This window comes from Natator depressus, chromosome 15 (assembly GCF_965152275.1).
Source record: "Natator depressus isolate rNatDep1 chromosome 15, rNatDep2.hap1, whole genome shotgun sequence".
In the NCBI taxonomy this organism is placed as follows: Eukaryota; Metazoa; Chordata; order Testudines; family Cheloniidae; genus Natator; species Natator depressus.
Genome location: NC_134248.1, coordinates 3,499,952 through 3,524,095, shown reverse-complemented (window position 1 = coordinate 3,524,095; position 24,144 = coordinate 3,499,952). Strand labels below are relative to the sequence as shown.

At 46.3% G+C, this 24,144-nt stretch overlaps 1 protein-coding gene across 2 annotated transcripts; it reads right to left on the bottom strand.

Moving 5' to 3' along the window:
* Window positions 1–851: 851 nt before the first annotated feature.
* Window positions 852–9,841, bottom strand: LOC141999606 (uncharacterized). Of its 2 annotated transcripts, none has more exons than XM_074973229.1 (4): window positions 9,765–9,841; window positions 6,050–6,168; window positions 4,610–4,722; window positions 852–3,576 (listed from the first exon to the last, which is right to left on the bottom strand). In XM_074973229.1, exons 2-4 carry the CDS (start codon window positions 6,109–6,111, stop codon window positions 1,898–1,900), a joined length of 1,854 nt encoding a protein of 617 aa, XP_074829330.1. In that variant the 5' UTR covers window positions 6,112–6,168; window positions 9,765–9,841; the 3' UTR covers window positions 852–1,897. The 2 variants fall into 2 exon arrangements, with proteins under 2 accessions (XP_074829330.1, XP_074829331.1); XM_074973230.1 differs by lacking the exon at window positions 9,765–9,841 and adding an exon at window positions 9,165–9,311.
* Between the last annotated feature and the right edge of the window lie 14,303 nt (window positions 9,842–24,144).

Below are 24,144 nucleotides of genomic sequence, written 5' to 3'. Positions count from 1 at the left end.
AAACAGCTGCACAGAGTTGGGTCCATTGAGCTGTTTGCCGATGACACTGCACCTCTGGCCAATTAGAAGCGCCAGTGGCTCAAATTTCAATGCTACTTCCAGCCCAGCATCCTTCAGCCGACTACATCATGTTGAACATCCACCACCCAAAGGAGCCACGGGAACTCCTGCCGCTGTAGCCTTCCTCTGCTCGAGTTGCATGCAAATCCTGATGGTTAAAAACTAGCGCAGCCCTTGGAATGAAGCACCACGTTGGCTCATTTCACTTACAAAAAGTGTTTCATTGTTTTGTTCCTCAGCTAAATGATTAATTCCTCCCGATAATTAGCAAGTTTGATAAAATACCATTTTAATTCCAAAGATCTAATTTTTTTTAATCCTAAAGAACAAAAAAAACACAACAGCCTGCTGGTGTGCTGTCAGATCAGAAATTACCCCCCCTCCCCCAAAAACAGATGGAACCAACACAGAATATTTTCCAGGGATGTGCCCAGTCTAGTGTTAAAAGTCCCAAGCAACATGAATCTCCTCACTTCTCATGGGAGACTGTTCCACAGCTGTTCTGGAATCTCATGCCTCTGCAGTTACAACCCCAAATTACATTTGTTTTTCTCTTCTACAGAGGCACAAAGCAGGAGTGCATGGGACAGCTGGGAACAGAACCCAACAGTGTTGGACTCTCAGTCACAATCTCTAATTTATTAGTGATATTCTGAGCTAGACTCAGGCAAGATGACTGTACAATGACACACCCGAAAGCAAACATCTCTGCACTGCTGCCTTTTACCTTCAGCACCACGCACTAGCGTTCTCTGCCAGGGACTATTTGTATTTCAGATCACTTTTGCCCACATGCAGCAGTTTTCCTTTTCCTACCTACTCTGTTGATTTCTACTCCTACGGGGGCCTGATCTCCCCACGTCCCTTTGACTTATTTCTCTTTCCTCCATAGCATCTGCAGCTCGCTCCAGTTTTACACCGTCTGAATATTTAATGATCATGTAAATTACTCCCTCTTCCAGGTGGAACAGTCCCAGTGACAGATGATTGAATACATGACCTGAAAAGCATAAGCTAAATAATCACCTCTGATCAATTCTTGTGACCCAGGGGTGGGAGAAGAGAAGAGAGAAGAGTCTATTCTTTCTCTGCACATAGACAGGCATCAAATTGCAGTCTCTTTCCCATTTTTTAGAGGAGCTTAACTATTCACTTCAGGCAATCAATGCTTTGTTACTTACTGTGTTGGAGTCCTACGCTTGTAAGACTTGGCCAATACAGTTACACCAATGTATTACACTGATATAAAAATACCCGCAAACTGCTGCTAACATGGACTCAGGTGATACTGGCAAAATAGCATGGTCATAGAATCACAGAATCTCAGGGTTGGAAGGGACCTCAGGAGGTCATCTAGTCCAACCCCCTGCTCAAAGCAGGGCCAATCCCCATCTAACTATTTTGCTAGTATAGTTTATTACAGCGTCCCTCCTTGTCCCCCACAAACTGGTAAAAGTGCAAATTTTGGCAGTGTAACTGTGCCTACACTAGGGGCTTTTACCAGCACATTGTTCACTCACAAATCACACATCCTTACTAGACATAATTGTGCTAGCAAAATCTGTAGTGTAGGCATAGTTATATCGGCAAATGAGTCCATTTGCCGGGATAGTATATTGTTGGGGAAACTGGTATAATTTATACCATCAAAACTCTTGCCAGTATAAGAAGGGCAAGGCAAGTTTCCTAGAGATCTTAATTCAGTTCGATACAGTGAAGCTGAACAACATGACCAGTTCTGACTGAAGCTTCTCTCACCGTTGGAATATTTATAGGATTTTCCTTCGGTGTGAATACTTTTATAGTCAACAGTGTGGAGTTCATATGGAAGCATCTCTTACAGGTTCTCCCTGATGTGAGTTCTCTGGTGTTTAATAAGGTTGGAGCTCCGATTGAAGGTTTTCTCACAATCACTGCATCTAAAAGGTCTCTCTCCCGTGTGGATTTTCTGATGCTGAAGGAGATGCGAGCTCTGAATGAAGCTTTTCTCACACACTAGACATTTATAAGGTCGCTCTCTAGTGTGAGTTCTCTGATGCTGAATTAGATGTGAGCTGTAAATGAAGCCTTTGTCACAGTCAGCACACTTGTACGGTTTTTCTGCTGCGTGGTTTTTCTGATGGAGCATAAGCTGCGAGCTGCGACTGAAACTCTTCTCACAGCTAGGGCATGTGTAAGGTCTTTCCACATGGTGGGTTCTCTTGTGCTGAAGAAGGTGGGAGCTGCTAGTGAAGGTTTCCTCACACTTGCTGCATTTATAGTTCTGGTCTCCCATGTGGATTCGTTTGTGTTTATTTAGCACTGAGCTTCGGCTGAATCTTTTCTCGCACTCAGGACATTTAAAGGGCTTTTCTTGCGTGTGGACTCTCTGGTGCTGAATGAGATGGGAGCTCTGGTGGAAACTTTTCTCACAGTCAGGACATTTGTAGGGTTTTTCTCCCCTATGAGCTCTCTGATGGAGCATCAGGTGTGAGCTCTGAATGAAGCTTTTGTCACAGTCGGGACACTTATAGGGTCTCTCTCCTGTGTGGATTCTCTGATGCTTAATAAGATTTGAACTCTTGTTGAAGCTTTTGTTGCATTCGGAGCATTTATAGGGCTTCTTTCCTGTGTGGATCTTCTGATGTTTATGAAGATCCGAGACAAGACCAAACCACTCCTCACAGCCATCACACTTGTAGAGTTCCTCTCCCGCATGCATTCTCTGATGCAGAATGAAATGAGACCTGATCGGAAAGGTTTCTTCACATTCCCCACACGTATAGGGTTTCTGTTGTGTGTGGACTCTCTGATGTTTAATAAGATTTGCACTCTGTACAAAGCACTTTGTGCAGGTAGCGCATTTATAGGGTCTCTCTCCTGTGTGGAGTCTCCGATGCTTTACAAGGGTTGAGCTCCAGTTGAAGGTTTTCTCACAGTCGGGGCATTTATAGGGTCTCTCACCTGTATGGACTCTCTGGTGTTTAATAACGGATGAGATCCAGCTAAAACTTTTCTCACACTGGGGGCACTTGTGGGGTTTCACTCCATTGTGAACATTTTGATGCTGAATAAGCCGTGTGCTCCGAATGAACCTTTTCCCACACTTATCACATTTGTAAGGTTTCTCTTGAGTATGCGTTCGCTGATGATCAATCAGCTCTGATCTCTGTCTGAAGCTTTTCTCACACTCGGTACATTTATAGGGTCTCTCCCCCGTGTGGATTCTCTGGTGCTGAAGAAGATGTGAGCGGCGAGTGAAGCTTTTGTCACACTCAGTACATTTATGGGGTCTCTCTCCTGTGTGGATAGGACTGCTTTGGTGTTTACTGAAAGGTCTTTCACTTGGAGTGGATTTCTCCACGCTCTCATCCCCTATGTTCCTGTGTTGGCCGGCTGGCCCGCGTTCACTCTCACACGTATTTCCCTCATCAGAGCTGTTTGCTTTCTCTCTTTGTGATAAATTCCTGTGCTCTGCCAAACCCTCAGAATTTCCCTGCTGATGATTCTCTTCAATCTTCCACTTGATTCCATCATCTACGGAAATAAATGGAGAATCCAGATGTTACTTCAACACACAAAGGACATTGGACTCGTGAATGTAAAGCATATAAATATACAGCATATCATGTTGGCATTCTGACTATAGGCTCTATTAGAAAAGCTGAAAATATCCCTTCCATCTGCCTTCAGGAGTGTTGTATGTACAGGAGGTAATTGTTCCACTGTACTCAGCACTGTGGCCTCAGATGGAGTACTGGGTCCAGTTTTGGGTGCCACACTTAAGAAAGATGTGGACAAAATTGGAGACCGTCCAGAGGAAAGCAACAAAAATGATAAAAGGCTTAGAAAACCTGATTTATGCAGAAAGGTTAAAAACAACTGGGCGTGTTTAGTCTGGAGAAAAGAAGACTGAAGGGGACCCCATAACAGTCATTAAGTACGTGAAGGGCTGTTATAAAGAGGATGGTGATTAATTGTTCTCTATGTCCACAGAAGGAAGGTCAAGTAGTAATGGGCTTAATCTGAAGTATTGGAGGTTTAGGTTATATATTAGGGAAACCTTTCTAACTCCAAAGGACAGTTAAGCACTGAAACAGGTTAACTAAGGAGGTTGTGGAATCTGCCTCATTGCAGGTTTTTCAGAACAGGTCAAACACTTGTCAGGGATGGTTTAGGTTTCCTAGGACTGGGTCCTGCCACAGTGCAGGCAGATGAACTAAATGAGCCTCTGAAGCTCTACATTTCTATGATTCAGAAGCTCCCTCTCCACCTCCTGGCTTAGCTAATGTTTCAAAGCTCTACAGAGAGGCAAGACAATGATATCCACCATGTCCTGCCATCCCACCTCAGCAGTCAGATGCCTGAAGGGGGAGGCTACAGTCCAAAGCCAGTCAGGATAGGTAGGAATCAATGACACATACCTGCCAAAAAGATGTAATAATGGCTGGCTACTATGCTGACTGGAGGGGACAAAAGCCATTTCAATAGAAGCTCATGAAATGCGGGCTTCTTTCTCAGCTCGTTAATGAACTCTTCAGAAACTCTGAGTGAGATACTTATTACTCACCAGAGGAGACCCCTGTAGAAAGGTCACTTTCCCTCGACTCCTGGTGAGCCTGCACACATGGCTCTTCCCCACGTTCAATCAGGAATACAATGTCTGATTTGGTGACAGCACGCCTGTTAGTGAAGAAAAAAAAAAAAAAAAAAAAAAAGAATCACACCATGTTTTCTGTTACTTGGAAAGCATAGAGTATTTGGTATTTTGTAAAAGTCTCGTTCAACCTTACTGCTTCCCAGGATTGTCCCTCCAATGGAGCATTTCAACCTGTCCCCAAATGTATTAGCTGCCATATTGTTTGTAATTTTGTTATTTCCAGTCAGGTTTGTAATTTTGCAACATTCCCTATTGTTTTCCTGTCCTCACTGGCGTTTGCGATTCCTCGCAGTTTAGCACCACCTCCTAAATCTACTGGCATGCTGCTTACCTCCTCATCCGGAGCAATGACCACCATTTTAAAGGCTGGACCAAATGCTTCTGTAACCGTCTCCCAACCCAGAACATGGCTATTTGTTGTTAATGCTAGTTTGTGATCTTTGAACTGTTTTATATCCAAGAAATTGTTCTCCTATCCCACCCAATTTTGGGAGTAAGTTTTTGCGAGATACTATATCAAATTCTTTTCTAAAATATCAATATCAGTCTCTTTAATGGGTCTCTTCCGTCATAGGATTCCCAGATTCTAAGGCCAGAAGAGACCACTGTGATCATTTAATCTGGCCTCCTGCATTACACAGGCTACAGTCTAGGAGATAAAGGCCCCACAAATGAATACAGCATTATTTAAGGTGAAGCTGTACCATAGATAATGCCATTGTAACGTTTTCTGTCTGTCATAGTACAGCCTAAAATCTTAATTGCTTACTCAGTAACCACTACACACTAAGCAAACATCTTCATTGATTTGTCCACAAGGGCACCTTGATCTCTGTCCTAAGAATTACAAGGAACTGGGATTGAGATTCAATGTATTTCTACAGGAGAGTCATAAAAGACAAACACCACATAATTTTACAGACCTCTTTGGCCATGAAAGAGTTAGATGAGAGACAGGCTGATTGTGTGGATGCTGAATTGCAGAAAATTTAAATTGCTTCTATTAGAATATTGACACTCTTTCCACGTGGAACGTCCCTTATTTGCGCCAACGTACCACGTGCAATGACCCAGCAGCTCGTTTCTGCTTGTGGGCTAAACACAGATGGAGAAGTACAGCCATTGTCCTAAACCAGAAAATATTGTAAACAGAGGGATTAGAGCTACCTTCTGTAATTTGAGTCTCCATTGACTGGTCGCCCGACTGGATTTTTTTTTCCCTCCCACAAAGGAATGCAAGTGCAAACTGTCAAAGTCGAAGGGAAACATGAGAATTACCCTGATCTGAAGATCACTCAGGCCCCTCACAGCTCATGCCACTTCTACAAACTTGCGAATAATAGTTTTTACCCAGTGAGATCGAAGTCTTGTAGCTGTCCCTCATCACGTCCTTCTACAGCTCCTTCTGCCATTCCGCTAGCTCCTCCCACTCCTCCTCAGGAGAGCTAGACAGCAACGTCAAACGTAGTCTGAAATGAGAAATGAAATACACTCTGGATCCAGACTCACGGCTGCAACCTTCAGGCCAATGGGGGAGAGAAACAGACAGTCCTTGGCATGGAAAGCTGTGAAATGAGGGAGGATGTGACTCCAGCTTGGGAACTCATAGAAAGCTTGCTATTACATACTGACTTCCGTGTTCTTCCCGTAGCTAAGAAGGAAGTGCAGCCAGTATCCGAGGCCTACAGCAGTCTTAGTTCTTGTTAGTGCTATGAGAGATGAACAGTCTGAGGTGCTGATCAGCCCCCAACTGATCAGCTAGTAGAAAGGCTTGAAGTTTAAAAAAAAAATTTATGAATATTTTTACAAATACAAGGACCAAGTTCCATTCATTTTGATTTGCTGCCTATTCTGAAGGATTCAGGCATTTTCTGGGGACTCATCAAATTCTCTCCAAATCCCCCAAATCACCAAACATTTCTAAGCACTAATGATCTTCATTTGAAAATCCATCACAAAAAAGTGGATTATTCCCAGTTCGCTTCCTATTTAAAATGTTTGTGATCCACGCAAGGATCAAAAGCAAAGCCATGTAACTTAGGCTACCAGCCACCATGCAAATAATGAACAGTGATCCTTGGATGAGAACAACCCCATGGATGAAAATCAGCTGTGCAAAAGATGCAGCAAGCATCAGGAGCAGTTCACCAAGGAGTCATTCTCCAAAGTAGTAAACGTGCAACATACATTAATCATAATAGATCCTTCCAGCGCCAAGCACTGTCAGCTACATGATAGGCCTGGTCAAAGGTTTTCATTTTAAAAAAAAAAATCTTTTTGGTAAAAACTGGGGTTGTCAAAGAAACTCCACTCTTTCTCCCACCCATCAAACATGGGTTTGGAGGAGGAGAAGTTTTAGTTTTCAGAAACACTTTTGAAACAGATAAGTTGAGGGAGAGGATTTTTTTGGTATGTCTGAAATTATTTGTTTAAAAAGGGCGGGGAAATGCCCGCTCTCTATTTTTTCCTCCCGTCACCCTCCTCCCCCAATTTTCTCATTCCAAAAGTGTGAGAAAAAAAACATTTACATTCAAAAGTAACTTTTCCCTTAGAAAAAGCAAGCCTGGATAGTGCCTCTTGCTCCCTTGTCCAGGGTCACACTGATCACCAGATTTGGGGTTGAGAAGGAATTTTCCTCCAGCTCAGAATGGCGAGAGTCCCTACGTCTTTTCTGCCTTCCTCTGTAGCATGGGGCATGGATCCCCTGCTGGGATTACCTGTGCACATCTCATCTAATCATTCCCTGACATCGCAGGGACCTTGGCCTCACCTGTTCTCTTTTTCTCAGAGCCAAAATGCTTTGGTCTGACTAAAGTCTTTGGGCTTAGTACAGTTAGTGAAATGTAATGGCTTGTGATATACAGGAGGTCAGACTAAAAGATCTGATAGTCCTTTCTAGACGTAAACTCTATGAAACTCCCCCCCCCATACTCTTATATTTAATTTCTTACCCCCTTTTTCCTTACTTGAAAAAGATTGTGGGGGAGGGGAGTTTTAAAAGAAAGTGAAGAATTTCCCCCACCAAAATGAAAATTTTTTTTCACTGAAAAACACACATTTTTACATTGCACACACAAACTTTGTGTTAAATTTTTTTTTTCCACAAAACATGAGCTTTGACCAGCTCTAATCCTTCGTTACCAACAGCATCTGCAAGATACAAATCAGAGCTCTTCATTGTCACTCAGATCAGACTAGGAAATCCCCGGGAAAAGTTCCTCCCCGGTGCAACGTGGAGTGTTAGACAGTAACACTGCCATTAAGCAATATTTTAAATACAGCTGGTTTGAAACAGGTTACACAGCTCAGGAGAGACACAGGTTACACTAGAATCCATCACTTTATCCTCTGTCCACGAGCGGAAAGGCCAAGAACGTCACTGTCAAAGCTCTATCTGGGCAGAGGTGTCTCTGGCCATTCCCCTGTGAATCGGGCAGTGTATGAAGTTCAGCAGCCAGTGGGTCATCGGGGGAAGGTTTCACGCAGGGACACTGCCAACTGAAAACAATATTGACTGAACTACAGGCTTGCCTCATTAGTTTTAATCTCAGCAACAGATTAGGAATCTCAAACAAAATTCTTGCTTCTCCCTGAGAGGGTCATTCCACAGTTCTGCAAATCAATTAATTCATTCGCTCAGATCTGTGCTGTCAATGGCAATTTGCCCCTCCACGCTCCCTGGGAGTTGCTGGTAGAGTGCCCCAGTGCTGCTGTATAGCTCTGGGGGCAGACACTCCACTCTTCCTTATGCTCCTTAAAAGAATAGCATTTCCTGCACCTCAAGCCCCCAGGCTCCAGCCTGATTCCCAGCCCACAGCATCTTCCAATTCTCCCCTCCATGTGACTCCCAAATCCAATCCCTCTGCTTTGGGCCCCCATTAGAGACCCAATTCCCCTTCCCCGTGCATCCCCCCACCCCAATTCACTCCTCCACTCTTTGTATCTTTCCATTTTGCTCCCCCACCTTCCCTACCACTCATAGCTATTCATACCATCCCCACAACACACCAGCCAATCTGCTTCCCATTCACCTTGACCTCTCTTGGCTCCCAGCCCCTCCTCACACCCTATTGCTCCACCTGGGGGAGCCAGAGCACTTCTCAGACTTACCACTTCATACCCAAGGGCTCTCCCAGACTTCCAGCCTCCCCACTGGCACACAACCAACCTAACTTTCTCCCTGCCTTCTCTTGCATTCAAACAGGCTTCAGCTACCCAGTCCCAGACCAGTCCCCGGTTCCAACCCAGGGGTTCGCAAACTGGGGGTCGAGACCCCGCCAGGGATTGCGAGGTATTACATGGGGGGGTTGCGAGCTGCCAGCCTCCACCCCAAACCCTGCTTCGCCTCCAGCATTTATAATGGTGTTAAATATATTAAAAAGTGTTTTTCATTGGGGGGGGGGAAGGGGTCGCACCCAGAGGCTTGCTATGTGAAAGGGGTCACCAGTAGCTCCTGAACTCTCACCTTCTGCAACACAGCAAGACCCTGTGGTAACTTCCCATTGCAAGGCTGTGGCCCCTGCCTAAGTCCCAATTTCCTAGACCAGATGGGCCCGAAGAGCATCAGGTACACGCTGACCCCGGACATCTTTACGTCGCAGGGACGGTAACCCAAGACCACGGAACATCGCCGAGAACCCAGCGGCGCCCGCGAGTCAGCGGAGACCCGCCTGCTGCCCGCGGGGGCAGCGGCCCGGTTATCCGCGCCGGCTGGGCGCTGCTTTGCCAGAGTTTTCGCCCGGGTTAAGTCACGGGAGGAAGTTAACGCCTTTGCACAGGCGAGTCTGGAGGCCGGTGCGGGCGGCGAGCAGGCCGGCGTTTGGAGAAAGGGCGGCGAGGGGCCCTGAACGGGGCCGGGGCCCCCCCGCCACCGCAGTCCCGGGCACTTGGCGGCGTTGCTGGGACCCGCCCCAGCCCAGCAGCCGGAGCCCGGCGCGACCCTCCCGCCTGCCCCAGCCCGCGTCCCGGCGGCAGGTCCCCAGGGCCCGGGCCGGCCCCCGCCAGCCCGCCCGGGCGGCTCCTCCCGGCCCCGGTCCAGCGCCCGACCCGCCGCCGCCCGGCTCACCTCGCGCCGCCGCCATCGCGCCGCCGGGCCCGGCCAGCGCCAGCCCCGCCTGCCGTAAGCCTGCCCCTGCCGGCCGAGCCGGGCGCGGGATCCGGGCTGCAGCCCGCTCCCTGCAGCGCCGGGCCCACGGGCGGGGAGCGGCTGGAGCGTTGCCCCGCCGGAGCCCGAGCCGGGTCCGCCCCTGCCCCGGTCGCGAACTCACAGACCTGCGGGGCGGGGCTCGCCCCTCTGCTGGCAGGGGGCTAGGCCCAGGAAATTTACATCAGCCCTGACCCCACCCTAGGGCTGCCAACTTTCTAATGGAGCAAACCCCTGTCCCGCCCCTTCTCCGGGGCCCCGCTTGCTCCATCCCCTCTCCCCAGCTCGCTCCCTCACTTTCATGGGCTAGGGGCTCGGGGGGGTGTGAGCAGGTATTTTGAGCAGGGGGTTGGACTAGATGACCTCCTGAGGTCCCTTCCAACCGTGATATTCTGTGATTCTGTGATTTCCCTAAACCCCCCTGGCAGGGTGTACACCTCCCTTGAATTTCCCCAACGCCCCCCCAGTTACCTGCAGTATTGCCAATTTAGTGCTTGGTTGGAAATCTGAATTTAAATTGAAACATTAATCCACACTTTAAAAGCATATACAGTGTATGAGAAAATACTTATACTGAGAAAGCAGAATGGGTTTGAAAAGTATGAACAAAGATTAGCTTCCTCATACAGCTATTTATGGCAATGTTGGCACATTTGTTTCGGCTATATTGGCCTACCTAATCATTTCAAATTATGATTTATTAGCAAGGTCTGACTGAGCTCTCCCCTGTCAGCTTGTGGTGAGCCAAGGATGCATGAAAAGGCTTCAGGACCAGACTGTATTTAACTGGACTCACCTACTCTGCCTAGGTATCCAGCAGACAGAGCTGTGCTGCACAAGAGATCAATTTTGGCTGGCGCTGGGTTACAAATCACTGAAGTATTAAATGTGGGGGTCATGAAATGTTGTTCTCCTTATTCCCTCCATGCTTAATTTGTGCCAGGGCTTGCCGGGGGGAGCCCAGCACCTCCAGGCTCGGCAATGCAGAGCCCTGGGACCTCTGGGCTTGTCAGATCAGTTACGAAAGTAACAAACTTGCTTGAGCCCTGGCACCTCTTTCGTTACAAATTAAGCACTGGTCACCCTCAACTGAACTGCACTTGCTAGGCAGGAGGTTTGGATGCCAGATCCCAGTGGGGGGAGAGAGGGGGTGGGACCCAGGTGTTTTGGTTGGTGGTGGGGGCTCTGCCTAACAGTCACAGGCACTATTTGACCTGCCCCTCTCTCCTGTTTAGAAAGAGAGCTGATTAGGCTCCAGTCTTTTGGTTTGTTAAGTGATCACTAGAGCTGAAATCACTGATCATCAGGTCTAAGTGCTTAGACTGGCTGTGGGACAGTGTTTCTGTGAAAGAGACAGCCCAGCCCGCACTAGCAGCGAGGTTCCCCCACCGAGAGCTGAAATCACTGAGAGCTGGGTGGAACCTCAGCAGACTGACTTGCAGAGGTCACAGTGGCAGGTGGCAGCAGAAGGTGACAGTGCAGGGACATTGGGGATGGAGCGGTTGAGTAAACGGTGGCATGACAAACAACAGCGGCCAGAGCATTGGACTGTGTTTTAGTGACTTTGCTCCAGAATGCTAGATTTGTTGACTGGGAAACTTATACAAATATACATTTCCTAGTAGGCCAAGATTTTTAAAATGCATTATTTGCCCAGGTCGTTATCTCACATCATCGCTATCTCAGGAGGTCATTCATTATATGGGGAGTTTCTGTACTAAACTTTTTTATTATTATAATTATTTTTTATGTAAGAACGGCCATATTGGGTCAGACCAATGGTCCATCTAGCCCAGTATCCTGTCTTCTGACAGTGACTGTTCCAGGTGCTTCAGAGGGAATGAACAGAACAGGGAATCATCAAGTGATCCATCCCCTATCATCCACTCCCAGCTTCTGGCGGTCAGAGGCTAGGGACACTCAGAGAATGGTGTTGCATCCCTGCCCATCCTAGCTAATAGTCATTGATGGACCTAACTGCCATGAACCCTGTTATAATTTTGGCCTTCACAACATCCCTGGCAAAAAGTTCTATGGGTAACTGTGCGTTGTGTGAAGAAATACTTCCTTTTGTTTGTTTCAAACTTGCAGCCTATTAATTTCATTGGGTGACCCCCCTGGTTCTTGGTTAAGTGAAGGGGTAAATAACACTTCCTTATTTATTTTCTCCACACCAGTCATGACTTTATAAGCCTCTATCATATCCCCTCTTAGTCGTCTCTCTCTTTTCCAAGCTGAAAAGTCCCTGTCTTTTTAATCTCTCCTCATATGGAATCTGTTCCCTACCCCTAATCATTTTTGTTGCCCTTCTCTGTACCTTTTCCAATTCTAAGATATCTTTTTTGAGATGGGGTGACCAGAACTACACGCAGTATTCAAGATGTGGGCATATCATAGATTTATATAGTAAAAGTGGAGGAGCTGGGTTTGCCAGACTGATCAGCTAAGCTAATACTGACAACCTGTATGAAAAGGCTGCAAAACACTGGGCCTCTGGTCTGCATCAATGTGCAGAAAGCCTTATAAGCCAGTCACTGTCAAAGCCAATTTTAGAAGAACTCAATGAGGCTGTTAAGAATGCTAGAGACACAACTCAGTTTATGTGACCCTACATGGCTGTTGCATCATACTTTCTATTTAAGCAAGAGATACCACACACTGCAAACTGGAGGCCAATGTTAAGTGCATTGTCATTTGTTAATCCTGAAGCTGGACACTGGTTTCGAACAAGACTGCCAAATGCTCGCTATCTTTCTGAAAAAACTCAGCTGACTCCCTAGAAGCATGCGGTGTAACAGTGAAAGACTCAGCAGTTGAAAAAGTGAAGAACTCTCTCACCATATTCAAAATATGTGCATACATAGCTGATGAATGCACCAGTGCAAATAGGCATCAAAGTATTAAGTCATTGTGTATGTTTTCTTGGTGTCCATGGTAGGCCAGTGATGCATGTGTTGTTCAGGTTATAGAAGACACATCAGCTGCATCTGTGACATCTTAGAAGAGTTAAATACTTGTATATTGAACCCCAAACAGATGGCTGCTTGTGCATTTGATGGAGCTACAAACTTCTCTGGAAGACATAGTGGAGTATAAGCTTTGCTCAGAGAAAAGTGAAACCTTAGTCTCTCTTATACACACTGCAGAGGCCATCTACTCCAGCTAGCTCTAGTACAAGCGGCAGAATCTTCAAAAGACATTAAAAAGCCATAAATGTAATGACTTTTTATGTTCTTTTTTTCAGCAAGAGTCCAAAAGGACTGAACATCTTGGAAAGAAATGGAAGATACACTGGGATTGAAGTTCAAATGAGTCCAACGTGGGAAAACCTGCTGGCTTTCTCATGAGCGATTCTTGGCTGTTGTCTTAAAATTACTGCAACTGTCATTACTGGCTTTGGAAAATATCCACCAAGATAGGACAGATCTAAGTAGTGAGACTGGTGGACTACTTTTATTACTAAGTTCAGAGAAGACTATGGCCATTCTCTCTCTTGTAAGTCTACTGTTGAAACCACTTGGGTCATTAAAAAATGTGATCCAGGCATCTGCTACAACAGTGGTAGATCTTTGTCCAGCAATAGAAGCTACCCTTGGTTCAGTCAGAGATATCCATTGAAAATGTACTGGAAGAAGCAAAGACTTCAGTCCAGAAGTTGACTAATGAAGGTACTTATATTGACTCCTTAAGTGAAGAGGACAAGAAGTGTTTGTTAAGCCAGCTGAAAAAGTACACAGACTTGATTCTTACAAATCTACAATAGCAATTTCTGGATTCTCTCAACCTCTACGTAGCTTTTACAGATGCCTGCCTTATATGTTGAGTGGAGTGAAGCACTATTAGCAATGGGGCTGCCATGTGATCAGGACAGAATAGAGAATTTTGAACACAGAGTTGAATATCATATGACAGACAAAGGAAGATTTAACTTCAACTTCTTTATCATCACTAGTAGTTCAACCCAATCTTTGTGTTCTGTTTCCTGGAATGAAAGTAGGAATTCATCTCTTGCTACTCCCAGTCACAACAGCTACAGTCGAGCGTTCTTTTTCCTCACTGAATAGAATTTTGTGTTCTGAAGCAATTGACCCACTCCTCTTTATAACAGCCCTTAACATACATGGGAGTGCAGCAGTACCCCCTGGCTTGAAGTGGTTTCCATCATATACAGGGTTTAGAATAATGTCCAATGGCTCTCAACACCCCCTTTTTTGCAACAGCATCATACAGTTAACTCATATTCAATCATAATGCAAAGCCCTCTCTCTCTCTCTCCCCCTCCCCCCACTCATGCACAAACAAGCTTGTTGTACTCTTTCTGCCTGCTTTGGTCAGATTTCTGTTATCTGTTTATTCCCCCTTAGTCCAGTCAGAGTGACCAGAGCATCACTGTGAATATGTCTATGCTGCAAAGTGTACCCATGTCCTGGTTTGCATGTGTGCAAGCACTGCTAGGCAAGCCTGCCCCATAGCTCAGAGCTCATACCCCTGTACCCAGGTCCATACAAGACTGCAGTTATATGGGTTTGGAGTTAGGATTTCTGGAGTTGTAGCCCCTCACCAGCTGGAGCCACTCTAGGAATTGGTTTGCAGTCTATTGTGGGAGAAGTTGTCTGTCCTTTCTGGACCCTTGTCCAGAAGTGATTTTATCCCACCAGCACATTTCGCACTTCTGACTCTGCACACTCCTCCTTCCAGCTCTTCCAGCTGGGCCTAAGCCCTGGACTGAGCACTGCTGGATGAGCTGCTCCTGCTTGTGGCTGAAATGTTCATGCAGAAGGGTAGACATTCTGCAAGACTCTGGATGACATTTCAGCAGCAGTTTCTGAACCACAGAAGGTGGCAGGACCCAGAGGGAGGAATCCATTTCCAGCAGACTGGAGACACATGTCCCTTCTTTCAATTACTGTAGATTCCCCATATATAGACCGATACTTCTGGTGCCAAATAATTGGAAGAGCATGGTGGGCTCACAGTCACACAGACCTGCGATGACCAGCAATGGCTCCAAAACATCTGTATGAGGAAGCAAACCTTAATGGAGCTCTAAAAGGTGCTTACTCCAATCCCCTGGCATCAGAGCAAACAAATGAGGGAGGCATATTGGTCTAGAAGCAGGTTGCTATTGCCCTCTGGAAGTGGCTATCCCACACTGCTACAGGTCCGTGGCTAACCAGTTTGGTGGAGGCAAGTCAACTGTCAGTGTGGTCGAGGTTTGGGAAGTGATTAACTAGTTTATCCAGGGATGCCAGAAGTGATGTGCCTGAAATAGAAAAAATGGGGTTTGTGAACTGTGCGGGGGCCACTGGGGCCCTTAGTGTGCCCACCTGTCACAGATCTGTCCATGGTAGAGCACCCCCTTTAGGAGCTATGTGGAAAGTGAACATGTGTGAGTTCAACTATCCCCCGTGCCCCACAGTGGGTGCTACAGCGTGACTTTCTCATGGGCTGGCTCTTGACCTTCCAGCCGAGGGCTGTTCCATCCCCTCTCCGGGTCTGGGGGAAACAACAAGCAACCTTAAACAAAAGAAAAGTAAAGGAAAAAAACTTGTAGGCAGCTTCCTCCAGGCTAGGGCCCTGCCTTACTTCAGAGAGCCCTAGGATCACCACTGCTTACCTCAGAGCTCGCTGGGCCTCCGGGAAAAGTCTATCTTCTCCCCTCTCCCTTTCAGATCAGGGGAGCTGGTGTGGTGTTTAGATGCTGCTTGTAATTATTAGAACTGGGAGCACTGGCTGTTGGGAGTCTGAAAGGACAGGAAACAGGAAAGGGGGGGGAAGTTGAGGAGGTGGAGTGAGAGCTACCGAGGGTGCAGCAGTAGCTTGGTAAAGAGGCTTCCACTTTAAAAATAAAGTCTTGTTGAAGTTTGTTAGTACCTTGCCTTGGAGCAGAAGGGCAGCATATATTTTTCACTTTTCCCCTTGCAGATGATAAATATGAGACTGCACTCACCGAATTAAAGAACTTTTTTGTGCCAAAAGTGAATGTAGTAGCTAATCACTACAGATTTCGCCAGCGTGAGCAGAAAACTGGGGAGACTATAATGCAGTATATTGCTTCCCTGAGGAGTCTGATTGTAACTTGTGATTTTGGGAATATGGCAGATGAGATGTTTAAAGACCAGCTCATTGAGAAAACAACCATGCTTCATGCAAGAGAACACTTACTTCTAGAACCACAGCTTACACTAGAAAAAGCAATAACCATTGCTACTCAGATTGAGTCAGCTACAGCTGAAGCCAAAATAATGAGCATGGATACAGGAGGCACAGTCCAGGCTGTGACTCCTTTGCAGAAAAGTTCACTACCACTGCAGACAAACGATTACAAGAGGAAAACTAAAGGAAAACCACCGAATCAGCAAATTCAAAATACAGTAAAAGCATGTTTTCGCTGTGGATCCCCACAACACCTTGCAAGCTACACAGGATGTCCAGCAAAAGTAGCTCAGTGGAATCATTGCAAAACGATTGGGCATTTTGCTAAAGTATGTCGCAGCAGCCAGTTCAATCAACAGGTGCATGCAGTTACAATACCAGATGTTACTGTGCTGAGCGTGGACAAAATCACTACTGCACATATTCTAGAACGAATAAAGTGCACTGTAAACGTTTCCACCATACCCTCAGGCAAATCACACTCTATTCAGCTGGACACTAGCTCAGCAGTATCTATACTACCTGATTCCATCTATCTGCATTACTTTAAAGATGTGCCTCTTACTGAACCCAAACTTCGCTTGGTGTGCTATTTGAAAAACCATATTCCAGTACGTGGCTGCCTGCCAGTAATAGTTACTTTTGGTGATTGCTGTGTAACTGCAGAGTTCTACATTGTCCACAAAGGCACTCCTATCCTTGGCAGAGATTTATTGGCTGCTTTAAATCTCAGGGTAGTTAATGGACAAATTGATCTTCCTCAGCAAAGCACTCTTGTGGTACACACACCAGTTTCAGCTGGGACCCAACACCAGGTTGAGGAGAAACTCGGCTGTGCTTATGGGTTTCTGCATCAAGTTAAAATGTGGAATAATGTGATGCCTATACGACAGACGTTACGGCGCTTACCATTTTCAGTCAGGGAAGCTGTTTCAGAGGAACTTAGAAAACTTGTTCAAAAGGACATTATTGAAGAGGTTGACTCCTCGGAATGGGTTTCACCTATAGTAGTGACGCAGAAGAAGAGTGGAGGCATTCGCCTTTGTGTGGATTTAAGGGAGCCAAATAAAGCTATTGTGATTGACAGCCATCCTCTTCCTCACGTAGAAGAAGTATTTGCAGAACTCTGTGGAGCAAAGATGTTTTCTACTCTTGATTTGGAGACCGCATACTACCAGGTTATGTTGCATGAAGATAGCAGGGACCTCACAGCATTTATTACACATGAGGGACTATTTCATTTTAAACGTGTACCATACGGTCTTGCATCTGCCCCAAGTGCCTTTCAAAAAATGATGTAGTTGATTCTGAAGAATCAACATGGAGTTCAGTGCTATCTGGATGATATTATCGTGTTTGGAAATACTTCTGAGGAGCATGACAATAACCTGCAGTCTGTACTAAACTGCATCAGCACAGCAGGCCTCCAGCTCAATAGGTCCAAATGCAAATTTAGACAAACTGAACTCTCCTTTCTGGGGCATACAATTTCACAAGCTGGACTAAAACCTGATCCAGATCATATCCTGGGAATTTCAAATGCTCCTCCTCCAACAGATTTGCAAACCTTACGTTCCTTCTTGGGTCTTACCTCCTGGTATGCAAAATTCATTCCCATTTATGCTTCTGTCATTGAACCATTACGAGAATTACTAAGGAGAAGTCCAACCTTAGTGTGGACAATGGATGCACAGGCTAGTTTCAAAACAGTGAAAGACTTGATTGCACATAGTCCAGTACTTGCACTATTCATCCTACATTGCCCACAATTGTAACTACTGATGCTTCTGATTATGGACTTGGGGCTGTCCTCACACAACTTCATGAGAACAACACAGAGAGGATGGTTGCATTTGCTTCAAGGAGACTAAGTAATGCTGAGAGGAAATATTCTACAGTTGAAAAAGAAGCACTTGCTTGTGTCTGGTCTACTGAAAAATGGAGAACTTATCTGTACCTGGTATGGGCCCAGACCACAGCCCTTTTGGTCTATTACATGGATAGTCTGCCCCAGTGAGTGGACCGGATATATCCCAACTTCAGCACATCCATAGAAGGGTTGAAACAACAATTTAATTGGTGGGTGAGAGGACATACATGGAAACATCACCAGAGAAGGGGATTATGGTCAACAATAAACACGGGGCTAGGAGCATGGAGCTTGGGGGAAAATTGAGAAACTAAGCTTTCGATGAGCCACAATGTGAAATTGCAACAAGAAATTAATGAATTGATGGTTTAGCACCTGCAATAGCAGATGGGTGGGGGGAAGTAGCAAAAGTGAATCTACAGATTGCTGATTGAGCTGGGCAGTTGGTGAAATGGGCAAGGGATAGTTTTAGAAGTTTGAGGTGGAGAGGGGTGTGTATGGGAATGCAGAATGCTCAAGTAATGATGTTAATGAATGTTATGAGGAATGCATGGTCGGGACAGTGGCCATCAGTTTTAAATCATGGAGCTAGCCCATACCTATCAACACTTGAAAAAACATACCCGTCCACATGGAAAACAACATCCCGACCTGTAAAGTTAGCACATGCATACTGGTCACTGTGATACCCTGGGAGGAAAATGCAACCAAAGTAGTCCCCATGAGCCCAGTGGCAGTGCAGGAAAAGGGAAGGATTTGATGGGAACCTTTGGGAGATCAGTGGGGAGGATGGAATGGTATAAATTGGACCATAATTGAGTTAAACAACTGTGTATTTGGGGGGGGGGGATATGGACATGCCCCACTCCAATGGCATCAGAGAAACAAAATGAGTGTCCTATTGCAAAAAGGGGACACTTAAATGTGATGTATATGGGATATGGAGTGTTCTGCTGGGAATGCATACACTCCTGCACTGTAACACTAGGGGGAAGAAACACATCAGCACATAACCGAACTGCACGCACCTACAGTATAAGCTGTTACCAGGACTATGGTGCTCAAATGGGTCAGTGGAACAAATTGTTGTGAATTACCAGACCAGTGCATACCACCACATCCCAAGCCAAGTGGTCGAGTTGCTTTGGAAGATACCAGATTTTATTGTTAACATTCAATGAATTTATAATATGGACAAAAGGACTCAAAAATTGCAAGATCAGCTCACCGCAGCAGCTGATAATTGGACGCTCTTGAGTTGTATGCTCCAGAACAATGCTGAAATAATTCTAGTGCTGTTGAAGGAGGAGAAGCCATGCCAGTGGTGGTGGTGACCAAAATGCTGGACTGTATTTCATTGGACAGGACATTCGATAGTACTCTGGATTATAAGGACACTTGGCCTACTATTAAGTGTTCATTTTGCATTTTGGATGGCAGTGGGCAAAGGGGATATGGCAGCAAAATCAAGAACAGCCATCAATTGAGATTAAAAGGCAGCGAAATAAAAAAACAAACACCATCAATTGTTGCAGATGTGTAAATAAAGTAGTGAACCCACCCCACAGTGTACCAGACAACCCGGCCCCAACCTTTCTGGGCCCACGATAATGGGAAGCCTGGGACACTGATTGCAATAGTGCAGAATGCCCGTACGAAGGAAGGTGCAGGGCACTCGCTCGCACTGGGAGCTGTGGGGCACATGGATCAATGGCACATTCCATCTTGACATCTGGCCCTATCAGGAAAGGTGCCGCCATGTGTCCTATGCTCTTCCCAGGATGCCTGGGCAGGGGGATCCCAAAAGAAAAGAAAGGGGCAGAATATTAGGGGAATGTGAAGTAAATAGGGTAAAGACTAAACAATAATAATCTTGCTTCTGGCCTTGGTTTTAATTTAAACAGGCTGAATAAGCAAGCAGGAGAATGTAAGTGAAAGCACAGGCCTGCACTCCCCCTCCTTACCCGCAAAGTAAAAGCCTTGCCTTTCAGTAACATGAGAACATAAGGGGACTGAATGGAGCAAGGGGTTGCTATGGTAACCAAGCAGCTGGAAAGTGGGGGCGGGGAGGAGGGGGAGGTGTAAGGAAGAGACTAGTAAATCTGCAAGAAAGTGACCATGGCCAAAAGTAACACCGCTCCTTACCCCTCCCATCAGGTACAAAAGAGGTTGTCTTGTTGCCCCCAGACTCAAGACCCCCCAGAATGGAACACGGCCATATATTGGCTGGGGTGGTACCAGGGCAGGGGCACAACAAGTAAGTTTGCCAAGAATGGTGGGGGAGGGAACAGGGAGCTCCCTTGGCCTGCGACGCTAGGGGTCAGGAGAAGACACGGGTTCTATCGGCGTATAGAGAAAAGCCCGACTGGCGTGAAGGGCTTCGGAATATGGTTAAACTCTATCGTCATATAGAGGATAAGCCCGACTAGTGTGAAGGGCTTTGGAATATGCTTGCTTGTTTAGCCCAATAAACCCATCACATTGCCTGCAGATTGGACGCTGGACTGTTATTTTCCGGCGAACTGTGTCTGGGAACTGAGAGGGAGGAGGGAGCTGGACCCCCACCAACAGAGATGCTCACTAGCCTCTTCTCTTCCCAGGATTGCCCCCAGCTGAGCAGCCTTGGGATCTGCAGCTCCTTAACCCCTTCCATGCCAGGCCAGGATTTATATAAGAACATAAGAATGGCCATACTGGGTCAGACCAAAGGTATCCTGTCTTCCAACGGTTACCAATGTCAGGTGCCCCAGACAGGGAATAAATAGACAGGGAATCATCAAGTGTTTCATCCCCAGTCGCTCATTCCCAACTTCTGACAAACAGAGGCTAGGGACACCCTCCCTGCCCATCCTGGCTAATAACCGTTGATGGTCCTATCCTCCATGAACTTATATAGTTCATTTTTGAACCCTGTTACAGTCTTGGCCTTCACAACATCCTCGGGCAAAGAGTTCCACAGGTTGACTGTGTGTTGTGTGAAGAAGTACTTCCTTTTGTTTGTTTTAAACCTGCTGCCTACTAATTTCATTTGGTGGCCAATGTTCCCTCTAATTTTTTCCATCCATGTGTGGAATGAATTTTGTTATGTGCACCAATATCTAGGTAATGTACGGGTATGCACCACCAGTAGAAACAAAAAAACCTTGATATACTATATATAATTTACCACAGGGATAATTACTTCAGCCAGGACAGGTTAGGCATTTTAGCACCACTACTCAAAGAATTAAATTTAAGCGTAAGAGAGAAATTAACATTATAAAATGCATAGATCAGACCAGAAACTAAAATAACAGCACTTTGAAAGAATAAAATTACAGAGAATATATGTGCATTGCACTAAATACCAAGAAGTAACAACAACAACAATACAAGTATGTGTTGGGAGGTGAGTGTGAAAGACGCACAGTGTGTTGTGTGTGTGTGTGTGAGAGAGAGACACACAGTGGGGGGATGTGAGAGAGAAAGAGAGACACACACACCGTGTGCTTGTGTGAGTGAGAAAGAGACACAGTGTGGTTTGTGTGTGTGTGAGAGAGAGAGAGAGAGCAAAAGATAGAGACACACACCATGTGTTTGAGTGTGAGAGAGACACACAGTGTGGTGTGTGTGTGTGTGTGTGTGTGTGTGTGAGAGAGAGTCGCATTGCCCCTTTAAATACACTGCCCTTTTAAGTAAATTGGCACTCACCAGTCTGAAGGTTGCTTGTTCAGACACAGCAACAGCTGCCAGCAAGCTCCGTTCCATGACCCACTCCTGAGCCCTGTCGTGTCCGCCCCCCACACTCCGCAGAGATGGGGTACGTGGGCGGGGGGAGGTGAGGGAGGGGGACACCCTGACATCAGCTTCCCCTCTTCCCCCCCTCTGCAATGCACAGCAAGCAGGAGGCTCCTGGGAGCAGCTGGCCTGGGGCTCCAAGGCAGAGAGCAGGAGCAGCGTAGCACTGGAGGGAGGGGCACCTGAAGTGCACAGCACTTGATAGACTGTTGGGCAGCCACACAGCTTAGAGGGAACTTAGTGGGTGACCCCTAGTTCTTGTGTTATGAGAAGGAGTAAATAACACTTCCTTATTTACTTTCTCCACACCAGTCATGATTTTTTAGACCTCTATCATATCCCCCCTTAGTCATCTCTTTTCCAAGCTGAAAAGTCCCAGTCTCATTAATCTCTCCTCCTACAGAAGCCGTTCCATACCCCTAATCTTTTCTGGACCTTTTCCAATTCCAATATATCTTTTTTGAGATGGGGTGACCACATCTGCACGCAGTATTCAAGAAGTGGACGTACCATGGATTTTTATAGAGGCAATATGATATTTTCTGAAGGACCATAATCCATTTAATGTGGATGTAAAATCTTAACTACAGTTTCTGTTAAGAACTTTTCATATAGGCCCGGATGAGGGCTAGCTAACAAAGAACAATACATGGCTAAGAGAAAGCTGGGGTAAACAGACAACCTTGTGTGTTTCAAGTCAATGAGCGGATTCAGCATGACTCCAGATGGTGAGCTGTAACTGGGTGTCCTTATCGCAAGTTATAGGACACGAAGCGCTGAGAAGGGCCTCCAAGGTAACTCCCTGGTATAGATGCCAGAACAGAGTTCAGGGAGAGGTCTAACATGACTGACGTGAGTAATGACACCCTCCCCTCATAGATGTATGTGTACTCAATGCCTTTTTTGCCTTTGTCTTCATGAACAAGATCAGCTCCCAGACTACTGCACTGGGCAGCACAGCATGGGGAGGAGGTGACCAGCCCTCTGTGGAGAAAGAAGTGGTTCGGGACTATTTAGAAAAGCTGGATGAGCACAAGTCCATGGGGCTGGATGCCCTGCATCTGAGGGGGCTAAAAGAGTTGGCGGATGTGATTGCAGAGCCATTGGCCATTATCTTTGAAAACTCATGGTGATTGGGGGAGCTCCCAGATGACTGGGAAAAGGCTAATGTAGTGCCCATCTTTGAAAAAGGGAAGAAGGAGGATCCAGGGAACTACAGGCCAGTCAGACTCACCTCAGTCCCTGGAAAAATCATGGAGCAGGTCCTCAAGGAATCAATTTTGAAGCACTTTGAGGAGAAGAAAGTGATCAGGAACAGTCAGCATGGATTCACCAAGGGCAAGTCATGCCTGACTAACCTAATTGCCTTCTCTGACGAGATAACCAGCTCTGTGGATGAGGGGAAAGCAGTGAACATGTTATTCCTTGACTTTAGCAATGCTTTTGATACAGTCCCCCACAGTATTCTTACCAGCAAGTTAAAGAAGTATGGGCTGGATGAATGGACTCTTAGGTGGATAGAAAGCTGGCTAGATTGTTGGGCTCAACAGATAGTGATCAATGGCTCCAGGTCTAGTTGGCAGCCAGTATCAAGCAGAGTGCCCCAAGGGTTGGTCCTGGGGCTGGTTTTGTTCAATATCTTCATTAATGATCTGGAGGATGGCATGGATTGCACCCTCAGCAAGTTTGCAGATGACACTAAACTGGGAGGAGAGGTAGATACGCTGGAGAGTAGGGATAGGATACGGAGAGACCTAGACAAATTAGTGGATTGGGCTAAAAGATATCTGATGAGGTTCAACAAGGACAAGTGCAGAGCCCTGCACTTAGGACAGAAGAATCCCATGCACCACTACACACTAGGGACCGAGTGGCTAGGCAGCAGTTCTGCAGAAAAGGACCTAGGGGTTACAGTGGACGGGAAGCTGGATATGAGTCAACAGTGCGCCTTTGTTGCCAGAAGGTTAACAGCATTTGGGTCTGTATAAGAAGGAGCATTGCCAGCAGATCGAGGGATGTGATCATTCCCCTCTATTCGGCATTGGTGAGGCCTCATCTGGAGTACTGTGTCCAGTTTTGCGCCCCACACTACAAGAAGGATGTGGAAAAATTGGAAAGAGTCCAGGGGAGGGCAACAAAAATGATTAGGGGACTGGAACACTTGACTTATGAGGAGAGACTGATTTATTTATTTGGGATTATTTAGTCTGCAGAAGAGAAGAATGAGGGGGGATTTGATAGCTGCTTTCAACTACCTGAAAGGGGGTTCCAAAGAGGATGGATCTAGACTGTTCTCAGTGGTAGCAGATGACAGACCAAGGAGTACTGGTCTCAAGTTGCAGTGGGGGAGTGTAGGAGGGTGGCTACCCTGCTCCTAAAATAGAAGAGGTTAAAAGCAGCCCTGGAGAGGGCTGTGGCTGGGGATGGCTCATTGGGGAAGCAGCCACAGCTGGGCCACGCCCCAATCAGGCCCCAGCTGGCCTGTATAAAAAGGCTGTA

Bases quoted from the DNA above. Each gene is read 5' to 3' on its own strand.
- LOC141999606 (XM_074973229.1), bottom strand. From the start codon at position 6,111: ATGGCAGAAGGAGCTGTAGAAGGACGTGATGAGGGACAGCTACAAGAC. The intron at 4,723-6,049 runs GTAAAAACTATT...CTTCACTAACAG, and splicing joins CAAGACTTCGATCTCACTGG to GCGTGCTGTCACCAAATCAG. The intron at 3,577-4,609 runs GTGAGTAATAAG...TTATTTCCGTAG, and splicing joins TTCTACAGGGGTCTCCTCTG to ATGATGGAATCAAGTGGAAG.